At 32.7% G+C, this 12,154-nt stretch overlaps 1 protein-coding gene and 1 long non-coding RNA gene across 3 annotated transcripts; one reads left to right on the top strand and one right to left on the bottom strand.

Annotated features, from left to right (window-relative positions):
- Positions 1–379: 379 nt before the first annotated feature.
- Positions 380–11,780, top strand: LOC124846147 (UDP-glycosyltransferase 83A1-like). Of its 2 annotated transcripts, XM_088112293.1 has the most exons (3): positions 380–711; positions 802–942; positions 10,650–11,780. In XM_088112293.1, the coding sequence occupies exons 1-3, from the start codon at positions 453–455 to the stop codon at positions 11,525–11,527; spliced, it is 1,278 nt and encodes a 425-aa protein (XP_087968419.1). In that variant the 5' UTR covers positions 380–452; the 3' UTR covers positions 11,528–11,780. The 2 variants fall into 2 exon arrangements, with proteins under 2 accessions (XP_087968419.1, XP_047179315.2); XM_047323359.2 differs by having other exon boundaries at positions 382–942.
- LOC148200109 (uncharacterized) lies at positions 1,905–5,759 on the bottom strand. Its single transcript, XR_015785812.1, has 3 exons — positions 5,361–5,759; positions 4,618–4,789; positions 1,905–2,142 (listed from the first exon to the last, which is right to left on the bottom strand). It is a non-coding gene; the product is annotated as an uncharacterized LOC148200109 (long non-coding RNA).
- Positions 11,781–12,154: the final 374 nt, after the last annotated feature.

The following is a 12,154-nucleotide window of genomic DNA, read 5'->3' as shown; positions in this document are numbered from 1 at the left end:
TTAAAGTTTCTCCTGTATAAAACATGTAACAAAGGCTGTCAAAAATTTCAAAAGCAGGACATGGAATCATTTCAAGAACTAAAATAATATTTTTAATTAAAATTTGTTTGCTATCATTCTGACAACGGTCTGCTATCATTCTGGCAAAATTAATAATGTTTACAAAACTAATATTAATGTTTATATATATTTAAAAGAAATAAGTGGTTGTCTTTTTCAGGAACCAGTAGAATACCTTGTATAGAACAAGATTTTGGAAGGTGAGATAAATAAATTTCTCACTCTTGGAGAAAGAAATAATCATAATATTTTAAAAAAAAAAACATAAAAATATATTTATTTTAATTCTAAATTCATAAAATAAAGAAAACCAGTATAAATAGCAAGAAATATCCCTGTATCATCACAATAATAAAAGGGGCATCAGAAAAAGAAAAAACCGTGAGAAGAACATGAGCAATCTTCCAGTTGTGCTGGTGGTACCTTATCCAGCACAAGGACATGTGAATCCCTTGATGATCCTGTCACAGAAGTTGGTCGAGAATGGTTGCAGAGTGGTTTTTCTGAACACAGAATTCGACCACAGGCGAGTGGTGAGTTCGTTCGGAGAGCAACAACAACATGGTACGAACCAGGCGGTGAAGTTGGTTTCAGTTCCTGATGGGTTAGGAGCTGATGATGACAGAAACGATCTGAGCAAGCTGTGTGATGGTCTGCAGAACTCCATGCCAAAAGCACTTGAGAAGCTGATAGAGGATATGAACTTGAAAGGTGATAACAGAATCAGCTTTGTTGTTGCAGATTTGTGTATGGCTTGGGCGTTGGATGTTGGAAGAAAATTTGGGATCAAAGGAGCAATAGTTTGGCCTTCATCAGCTGCTATCTTTGCCTTGCTGTGGAGTCTTCCCTCTCTTATTCATGGTGGGACCATAGATTTTGAGGGTAAGGATGATGCTGACCTTATTCTCATACTTTATCTGTTTTTTTTTTATAAAAGAATACTTTAAATGTGATTTTATTACTTTTAAATTCAGTTTGTTTTAGTTTATTTATATTGCATGTTTTTCTAAGTGAATTAGGTCATAAAGTAACTCTGTTTGTTGTTACATGATTTTAAACAAATTGAACCATTTATACGTGTATGGAAATATAATCATAATAAGTATATTATTTTATTTGATAGGATACAGTTTGTTAAATTTTTTCATGGAAAATCTGACATGAAAAGTCTTTTAGAATTATGTTTTGTGAGATAGAATAATTTATATTAAAAATTATTAAATATTTTGATTACAAATCAAGCAAATTATTATTTTTAATTTATAACAAAACTTGACATAAAGAAAAGAGTATAAAAATATTATTTCATATGTTTTTTATTATTAGAGTAAGTTTGCACGTAAGTTCACTACAAAAAAAAGGTTATTTAGAGGAGGTTTTTTTTTCGATTTGCGGAGGTTTTCACCCTCCGCAAAATAAATTCCGGGAGTTTTTCAAACCGCCGAAGTTTGAGTCGCCACAAACTATCTGCGGGGGTTTTTTGCGACCCCTGGTATCATGTTCAATTTGCGGAGGTTTTTCTGCAGAGGTTAAAAACCTCCTCTATTACTGACTATTATTTTGTGGGGGGTTTTAACCTCTTTTATTTTCAACTATTTGATCACAAAAGTTTTCTATATTTTTGTCAGTTTTTTTATTTAATGATTATTAAAATATATAATATTGTTTTTTGTTTAATGATTATTAACATATATAATAACTACCTATTTTCACCAATTTCTTTCTTTTCTTCTTTTTTTTTAATTTGAAAATTAAATAAATTTATTTTTTTAAAATTATTAAATACCAAACAAATATGATTTCTCTGAATAAAAAATTGATATCATAGAACAAAAACCCCTGAGTAGGAAGGAATTTAGAAAAATAAATTGAGAGACAATTGTATGTTACATAAGGATAAACTAGAAGTCAATGTAATCCTATTGCAGAAATAGTTACAAAGAAAGAAATGTGATCCCAATTCATAATAAACTAAGTATACTTTGATCCTAAATCAATATCATAAATTTCCTAAAGATTACTTCCATCAGATGATTGTCTTGTTCCCAAAGGAGACTCTGACTCATTTGCATCACGAGCTTGCTGAAATAATATAAAAAATATTAATAAAATAAACTTAATTACATGTGCTCACATTTTGAAAATAATATATAAACAATAGAATTCAAGACGTGTAGCTCATGCACAAGGTACAATAATGTGTCAGTTAGTTTGGATCATTCTGTGAAGTACAATAATGCACCAATTAAATAAGTGAGGGTTAGTGAGATCGATGTAGGGGAGTGGCATGAACCAAGTCCTTATGTAATCTAAGTTGAAAGTGAAAGAACGATGTTATATATAATAAACAATAGAATTCAAGTTAAAGTAGTGACAATGTCTGGGCCAATGTTTGTTGATATTAGAACTACAATCAGACCAAACCCATAAAAAAAGGGGTTTCTAAAAAGCAAATGGTATAATTTCACAACATCATAAAGGACAATCCAGCCTATATATAATCCTTGTCCTACTGAAAGTACCACAAATCATAATAGAATCAGTATTTATCAAAGAAGACTTGTTAAGAACGAAAAAGTTAGATGAGTTATCAAGATTGGATGTTTAGATAAAATTTTGAATATATCATTATTCATCATTCACAATTTTGTTAAGACAAATAATAACTTATTGGTCAAATCACTCCTGCTTTTCGAATATCATTTTCATTAGGGCTTCAGCTGCAACAAGCAAGCCCATGTCTCTCAGAATAGCAGCTTTAATAATTACCAGAAGAATAAACCCTGCATTTCATCCCCAACTATTTCTCACTCATAAATACTTCCAAACTATAAGAAAATTCATACTTAATATTTGATAAAAGTATACTCTAACAAACAAAAACTAACACTACTCAGTAAACAGTGTCAGATTCACATCTCACAAACAGTAAAATGTAAAATAATATATATTAATTTATTAGAATCTATTTTCGAAAATCAACGTCATAAATAATGTGAATAGAATCCATATTCTTCCTACTCTTAATTCCTAGAAGGATCCTTCGTTTCTTTTCATGGCTTGTTCTCCATGAAAAGAACATATAGTCTCAGCAGTTACTACTTTACACCATATATAAAAGGCAATGGACCAGTACTTCTCACACTGCATATAAATCTTACTACAACAATCAATAAAGCTAACTACAACACAGATACAGACAATAACTAACTACCTAATTCTCACACTATGCATATAAATCTTACTGCAACCATCGTACTCAAAACTTGAATAATGAAAAATATATTGGAAAAACACGACTTATTAACATCTATTAAACCAATTTCATTCCGAAATATAACAAAAAATACACAATCATATAACCGTGAAGATTATTTTGACTGAGATCAATGTAGTTCAAGTCTGGAAGGAAATAAAAAAAGTTTGTTATATCCCCAGTAATTTTTACTATATCTTAAAATATGTTATCTTATATAATTTACACGGTATTCCTAAACCCTATGTATTTTTTTAATTGCACTAAATAATTTTTAAATTTAATAAATTATAAGTTTATATACACAATTAGTAATAATATATGACATCAATTTTTACATAAAATAGTTTTTATTTCAAAGATAGATATTATTAGACAAAGTCTTGTCAACCTACAAATTTCAATCCAATTCAAGTTACATTGAAGTCATGCTTTCCACATACAACTTCAGTTGCAATCAATTTACACAGTTTATTTCAGCTTTAGACGACTTTCGTAAAAATTAAAATCCAATAAAATTGTGCTAACTTTTCACAATTTCTGTAAAACTTAAAATTTAATAGTTGAGCCTATTTCCACGACATGAATTAAAATGGATAAGAAATTTGTAAAAGGAATATAAAATTTGAAGGAAAAATTGTGTTATAATAACTGTTTTTGAATAAAAAATTGGGACATGAAGGAAATTAAGAATGTAGATTTGGGTGATGTGTGGAAATGTAAAATGGGGTTGTCTCTGAAAGACTGAGTAGCTAGTCGTGTATGATGCATGCTACACTACAGTCCAAGAAAAGAGAAATGGCAATGGGCATTGATAAGACATCTTAAGATTAAGGCGTGCCTAATTTACTTAATTTTCTCATCAGTAAGCTTCTCCATTTCTATTGGAATCTCGCCAGTAAGTTCATTCTCAATAACACATATGACCTTGGCGTTTGTTAAATTTCCTATATGGGGAGGGATGGATCCGGTGAGTTGATTTGAAGATAAAGATAACAGGGTGAGCCTGGACAAATTCCCAATACTGGCAGGAATGGATCCAGAGAGTTTATTTTCGAAAAGGTGAATGGATTCTAAAAGGATCAAGGTTCCTAAGGTAGGAGGGATTGACCCAGAGAGGTTGTTGGTAAATATATTGAATGTGAGAAGAGACTGGAGATGATCCACTTCATTAGGAATAGAACCAGAGAGACTATTGACACTAAGATTCAGATACTTTAGTTTGGAAAGATTACAAATGGTTTTACAACAGTTTAATGTGTGGAGGAATACTTCCAGACAAGGAAAAGTTTGAAGTGTACCTTTTAATCCAACACGTGTAAGATTTATGTGAGAAACAGAACGGGAATCATCACATTCTATTCCCAGCCAGATGCAAGGATTAGTGCCATTCCATGAGAGAGAGAAGCTTGACTGTGGCTGTCAAGGCTGCTTTTCCACTTCAACAAAGCATTTGCTTCCGAATCAGAAGAACTGGCAGCATCATAATGTGGAAATGCACAAAACAATACAACAAGCATCGATAAAGGTTTTAGCTTCATGTACAGAAGCGTTGGAAAGACGAACACCATGATGAAATATTCAATTCAAGAGAAATAACTTGCATGCAGTTAATGGGATTTTGCAAATACTTATGAGCATAAAAGTCAAGAAATATTCTGCTGTTTTCTTTTCTTGAATTGGTCGTTGTTACTGCAGCGTATTTTATCAGAGACAATTTACAATTACCCCACCAAAAATTTACCATTAGGTTGGAACTAAAGACAACGTTCTTATCATTCTCACTAAGTTTAATCTCTCTCCACCCACTGACACTAGCACTGCCACCACTGGAGAATATCATTTTGCTAACAATGCACTTACACAAATACAGAATTTCATTACTATACGGATAACCAAGAGAAATTTAGTCTACACTCCTCAACTAGAATCGGTGAGCTTTATGTAAGGCAATTCAAGGTATGTACACCCATAATCATTGGGATAAGGTTTATAGCAATTAACTAGGAGTAAACGACCAAAGCAATTGGTGTTAGAGTTAAACCTTAGGAATTGGGGATTCTGCAGAACCTAGGTGTTGCCGGTGCTGGTGCTGGCGCTGTTGGTGCTTCGGCTGGTGTGGGGGATGCTGTTGGAGTAGGTAATAGTGGTGAGTCAGCTGGTGGAGATGATGTTGGAGATGAGACCTTGGGAACCGCTGATTTCACAGGTGCAGATGATGTTGGAGATGAGACCTTGGGAACCACTGATTTCACAGGTGCGGATGATGTTGGAGATGAAACCTTAGGAATTGGGGATTTTGCAGAACCTAGGGTTCAGGTGAGCGGAGTGAGCGGAGTGAGAGGAGTGAGCAGAGAGCAGAGTGAGCTAGGGTTCAGGTGAATTGTAAGAAGATTTTTAGAGAAAAATTAACTTTTAGAAAAATAATGGTTTTAGGCACAGATGGGTTTTAAATCTGGAGGGAATAAAATTTTAGAATTGTTAAAATGAAACTTAGTCTAAAATTTTTAGAGGGAAAAATGTAAAAGAATTAGAAGATGATGAATAAAAATATATTTTTATTTGAAGAGGTTATAAACTTCTCTTGAAAGGAATTAAAACCCCCACAAATATTGTTAGTTAGATAATTTAAATTAAACATCTTAAAGTATGTTAATTTGAGGGGGTTTTTTATAACCTCCCCAAAATAACCTCCTCTAAATAAGGTTTTTTTTGTAGTGGTTATATATATAAGTGGTCCTGACGTGAAATAGAGGTTTTCTAAATTGTTAATTAGTGTTGTAGATATATGTGTAGTATATTTTATATTGGTTATTTATAAGTATGAATACCAATTAGAGAAGTAATATAGATCTTAAAGAGTGATATATGTTCTATAACAATTTAAAAACTTGTACTTAAATACATCAATATTTTAATATATCGAAATTAAATCATATCTAAATTGATCATAGTTATTAACAAAAACTAAACTAACAACATCAAAGCATATACAATTCTATCCATAACAAGTAATAATTTCTAGTACATAAAAAATATCTTAACCATGGGGAAAAACTTCTTTAATTGTGTTGATATCTTCCTCGTTCTAAAAAAAATTACAATAAAAATAAATATTAGGTTTTAAATAATATATATGAAAAATTTAATTGTGTTTTTCACGTAGTGTTTAATTATATATGTATCTTGATTAAAGATAAAATCAATTCATAAATCTAAATTTAGTTTATAATCAGTTTCTAGAAGAAAGAGTTAGAATTAAAATTCATTTACTAACCTAATATTAACATGGTATCATAAATTAGGTTACACTATATTATAGCTTTGTTAGGTTTACTATTCTATCTATTACAGGACCACTTTTTAAAGTCTAGTTTCATATAGGAAATGTAAATACCTTATTGTAAAGATGTGTTGGAAGTATCACATTAATTAAAGATAAAGCTAATTCATAATATATAAATGAATATAGATCACAACTTACAAACCGATTTTATGATATTGAATTAGGCTTAAATTTCACTTCAAACAGTATATGTAGAAAAAAAAATCAATAATATTAAGACAAATTATGATTTACATTTATGTTGATGTAATTGTAGCACTCAATGTTTCATTGTTACATATCACAATAATATATAAAGTTCAGTTAAATTTATTTATTAAAAACTAAAAAAACTTGATTTTAATAATTTTAATCAATAATATTAACACCGATTATGGGTAAAAAATAAATGATACAACTAATATATGAATGTAATTCTATGTAAATTCAATTAATAGAACAGACCACTAAATAATGTAATCGAACACTAATCATCTAGTACATGAAAATAATATTGACCAAATAATTGATCGAGTACATCAAGAATAAAAATAGAACTAGGTACAACAAAATACAAACATAAACATAAGTGGCAATCGACAAACCTGTACCTAGCAATAGCAAAACAGAAAAATACAACTTAAACAAAAAACAAAACTAAAAGCGTAATTGCAATAAACCCTAAATTTAAGTTTATTCCAAAAAAAAACTTAAATTTTTCTATCCTTCATCCCTTACCAAGTTTGCTCCTTCCATAAACAGGCAGGGTCTTTATTTTCATTATAGTCGTCCTGTTTTTCACCTTGGCCAACTTCTCTATTTCTTTGACTGACTTCTCAATAACATTAACCGACTTGTTCTTCATCTTATCTGTCTTATTAACCATGGCCAACTTTTCCCTCATAATGGTTATCTTCTTATTAACCATGGTCGTCTTCTAAGTAACCTTGCTACCACCACGAGCTATTGTAGCTTCAACTCTTTTACTATCCTCACGCTCGTTGCACATGATTCTTCCTCCAATATCATTGTTTTGGTTCATGTTTCCGTATTCATTCTCATTCATCTCTTCTCGGCCATGCTTATTTCTTTTGAAATTCGACTTATCAGTGGCGACTTCGCCAAGATGGTGCTTCTCCTTTCTAACATGGGAAAGCTCCTCTTTTAGATTGTTCTATGCCAACTCATGGGCAAACTCCTCTTTCATATTTTTATATGCCAACTCTTTTCATATATGGTTCTCTATGCTGAGACTCTTCACCCTTTCTTCAAGCTTCCAATTGGGACTATATCCTCATCCATTATCAGGCTCTCCATGTCCCTTTTTGAGTTATCTAAGATCTTCACGCTCTATGCCAAACTTTTTAGATTATCCAGACATCCCATCAAATTGATTGAGCTTCTCTAATACTTCATCGGGCTCCTTACATTCTCCTCTGAGCTATTCAGAGGCTAGTCGGGCCATTCTCATGCTTTATCAAGCTACTTGGTTTCCAGACAAAGATATTTGAGTTTCCTACTTAATGTATTGTGTTATCTAAGATCTCCACACTCTCTGCCAAACTTTCTAGGCTATCCAAACCTCATGCTCTTTCGACATGCTCTATTGAGCTCGTCACTAAACCCTCCACCAAGCTTTACATCAAACTCTTAACCCAACTCTCTACCAAACTTCCAAGTCACCCTTATGGGTTGTCCGAGCTTTCTTTTACCCTTTTTATGTTGTTCTGTTGTCTGGCCGACCTATCCATCATACTCAATTGTTTATCCGAGATCTCCATACTACTTGGCAATCTTGTCAAGTTGCTCTTCAAACTCCCCATACGCTTCTTCGAGCTCTCAATGCACGATGTCAACCTCTTCAAATCCACCATTGATATGTTAGGGTGTCTTCTTGTCCTCTCCATGCTACTTAGTTGTCTTGTCGATTTCATAGGTATGATCATCTTTTTTCCCGAGTTCTCTTTGTTGTTCGGCATTTTAGTCGAGTTCTTCTTGCCATTTGGCAAATTTGCTGAGCAATCCTTTTTATTCGGCAATGTTGGTGAGCTCTACTTGCTAGTAGCCAAACTTTTTGAAATGTCCTTGTGCTCGACACTTGATCTCTAGTTCGAACACAACTCAGCTTCCAATCTTCCTGACATCATGCAGCTCAGCTCAACATCCAGTCTCCTTCCCATCATATAACGTGGACGTAGCTTGGCATCTGGTCTCCAGCTCGGCATATTGGTGTTCGAGCTCTTTGCCATCAACAAAATTCCTATTTCTTCCTCATCCTCTTCAGTAAGGAAATTCCTAAAAGTACTTTGTTATGTGAACAACCTTACTAGAGTGATAGCATCTTGTCGATCTGCACTCATTTGTATAGTGGTTATACTTTCCACATTTAAAACACTCCACTATTAGACGACCTTCCCAAGCTCTACCTTGTCCTCGACCACACCCATTCTGCTGGCTAATTTGTTCTTTGTCGTCTTCATGGTCATCTCGATCATGACCTCTGGTTCATTGACTTTCTCAGCCTTTTCCACCAAGACCTCGACCTTGAGTGTTTTAAGCATCTCTCTACACGTCAAGTTTTGCTTGAAGTACTTGATCAAGTGGCTGTGAATTTTTCCTTCTCCACTGCTCATGCACTCTAAGGACCAAACAAGCACTTCAACTAAGAGTGTTCATAGATCCTTGGACTCCTCGATGGCGCAAACTATATTCTCAAAATTGTTTCTCAACGAATTTAAGATCTTTTCCACAACTCGGTTGGCAGACACCATTTCTGTCGAGTTGATTTGTTACAGTCTCCACCCGAGTTATGTACTTGGCTACTCATTCTTTCTCTTTCATTCTCTAGTTTTTAAACTTTCCTCTAAGAGTTTGAAGCCAAACTTGCTTAACACGAGTATCCCCTTTATATGCAATTTTCAAGATCTCTCACGCTTATCTTGAAGATGCAGTTTTTGCTATTTTCTCAAAGTCAGATTCGTCCACGACTATGTACAATAGATACAAAGCCAATTAGCCCTTCACTCGAGTTTTTCTCAACGCGACAATTTGTGCAATAGTCTGCTCTTCATCCTCCGCTAGTTCTTCGTATCCATTCTCTACTACATCCCACGCGTCTTGGTATCCAAGAAAAGCCTTCATCTATAGACTTCAATTATCATAATTGGTTTTCTTCATCAATTACGATAGGAACATACCGTTTACAAGATTTGACATCTCACTCTCTTTTCCTCAAATACTCAAGCACGCTTCTTTCTCTATTTTTTCACTCTAGCACTATCTTTCTTTTTTCGCACTCAAACACTCAAGCCTTAGCTCTGATACCAATTTGTAAAAAATAAATGACACAAAAAATTTTGAATTATAACTTTGTGTAAATTCATTGAATAGAGCAGGCCATTAAATAGTCGTATATCAATAACGGAATACTGATCATCGAATACTTGAAAATAATATTGACCAAATAACTGCCGAATATATCAAGAATATAAAAAAAACCAACTACAACAAAACACAAATAGAAACATATGCGACAACTGACAAACCTGAACCCAACAACAACAAAAAAATAGAAAAGTACAACTTAAATGAAAAACAAAAAACTAAAACGTAATTACAAATAAACCCTAAATTTAAGTTTATCCCAACCCTATATCTACGTTGAATGATGTAGTTCTCACACTCATACTCAATGTTTCCTTGTTATGTATCACAATAATATATAAAATTCACTGAATTTTATTTACTGAAAACTTAAAAACATGATTTTAATACTTTCATTGAAGAGAAAATACAAATTACGTGACCATGCCTATCAATCAATAAAGTACAATATCTTTATGTAAAAGGAAATTTTCATACCAGTGCTTTTTATAATTGATTACAATTTATGGCTATATGAAGTTATCAAATTATATTTTTAGGAATATTTAGTGCATATAAGTAGAAGTATTAAACATTTAATTAAAAATTGCCACAATAATGCTTCTTTTTTGTTTTTTATTGTAGGAGAAAGATTAACAACGAAAGAGACAATTCAAATATCACCAAGTATGGCTGAGATGAAAACAGGAGACTTTTTTTGGCTCAACATGGGAGACAAAATAAATGGTAAGATAGTATTTCAGTATTTAAGACATTGTTGTCAAAGCTTAAATTTGGCAGAATGGTGGCTCTGCAACACCACACATGAAGTTGAACCTGGTGCATTATCATTTCTTCCTAAGCTCCTACCAATTGGTCCATTATTAAGAAGTTATGATAGTAAAATTGGTATCACAAAAGCAATTGGACAATACTGGGAAGAAGATCTATCTTGCATGAGTTGGCTTGATGAACAACAACATGGTACAGTGTTGTATGTTGCATTTGGTAGTTTCACTCATTTTGACCAAAAGCAGTTCAATGAACTTGCCCTTGGATTAGCCCTCACAAATAGACCTTTTCTTTGGGTTATAAGAGAAGATAATAAAATGGAATACCCTCATGAATTCAAAGGGCACAAAGGTAAGATAATTAGCTGGGCTCCTCAACAAAAGGTTTTAAGCCACCCTGCCATAGCATGTTTTGTCACTCACTGTGGTTGGAATTCTACCATAGAAGGTTTGTCCAACGGGGTACCTTTCTTGTGTTGGCCATATTTTGGAGACCAAATTCTGAACAAAAAATATATTTGTGATGAGTTGAAGGTTGGATTGGGATTTGACAAAGACCAAAATGGACTTGTGTCACGCAAAGAGGTAAAATTGAAAGTGGAGCAAATCCTTATTGACGAGAACACAAAATCTAGGTCTCTTGAGTTGAAGGAGAAAGTCATGAACAACATAGTCAAAGGTGGTGCATCATTGGAGAACCTTAATAGGTTTGTCAAGTGGCTTAAAGAGTAAGAATTGCCATTTGAATTTAATTTATGCATATTTTATGTTGGATAAAATAAAACTAGACATTTTGATGAAAACTCTCACAAAACCTTAGCAATATTTTCAAGCCATTGAGATTTCTTATTTACATGTCTTTTTATTTTATAGCGTCAAAACAACGCAATGTTATTATGTAGCTTTTTTTTTCTTTATTTCCTTTGAGATCGTATTGTACGAACCATTGTTCATGTATATATTATTATGAATTATATATTTAACATATTTTTCGTATAAAAAAATCATGAAATTCGTCATGTAGACATTTTTATGTATAAAACATTTCTTCATCTAAAGAAACCACATCCAATTCTTTAAAGCTAAATAATAATGAATACCACTGTTATTGTCACTTTTGATTTATAATCGAGTATACAATTAGTCCCGACTATCTAAATATAGGAAATCTCCCTAGATAAAATAAAAAATGTCTCTCCAACTTTATTAAACATTTGTTAATAGTTCCTCTGTTAGGGTCACCTAATCTTAGATTCCTTATAGATACAATCAAAAGTCAAGCCGGTCGACCTCAACCGAAGGTCAAATTGAGTCACTTTGGATGGAAGGTCGAATATAGTAAACTTAGTCTTAAGGTCG

Source organism: Vigna umbellata, chromosome 4 (genome assembly GCF_029865625.1).
Source record: "Vigna umbellata cultivar VRB3 chromosome 4, Vumbellata_1.0, whole genome shotgun sequence".
In the NCBI taxonomy this organism is placed as follows: domain Eukaryota; kingdom Viridiplantae; phylum Streptophyta; class Magnoliopsida; order Fabales; family Fabaceae; genus Vigna; species Vigna umbellata.
Note: the sequence above shows the minus strand (reverse complement) of the source record. Positions and strands in the feature narration are given on the sequence as shown.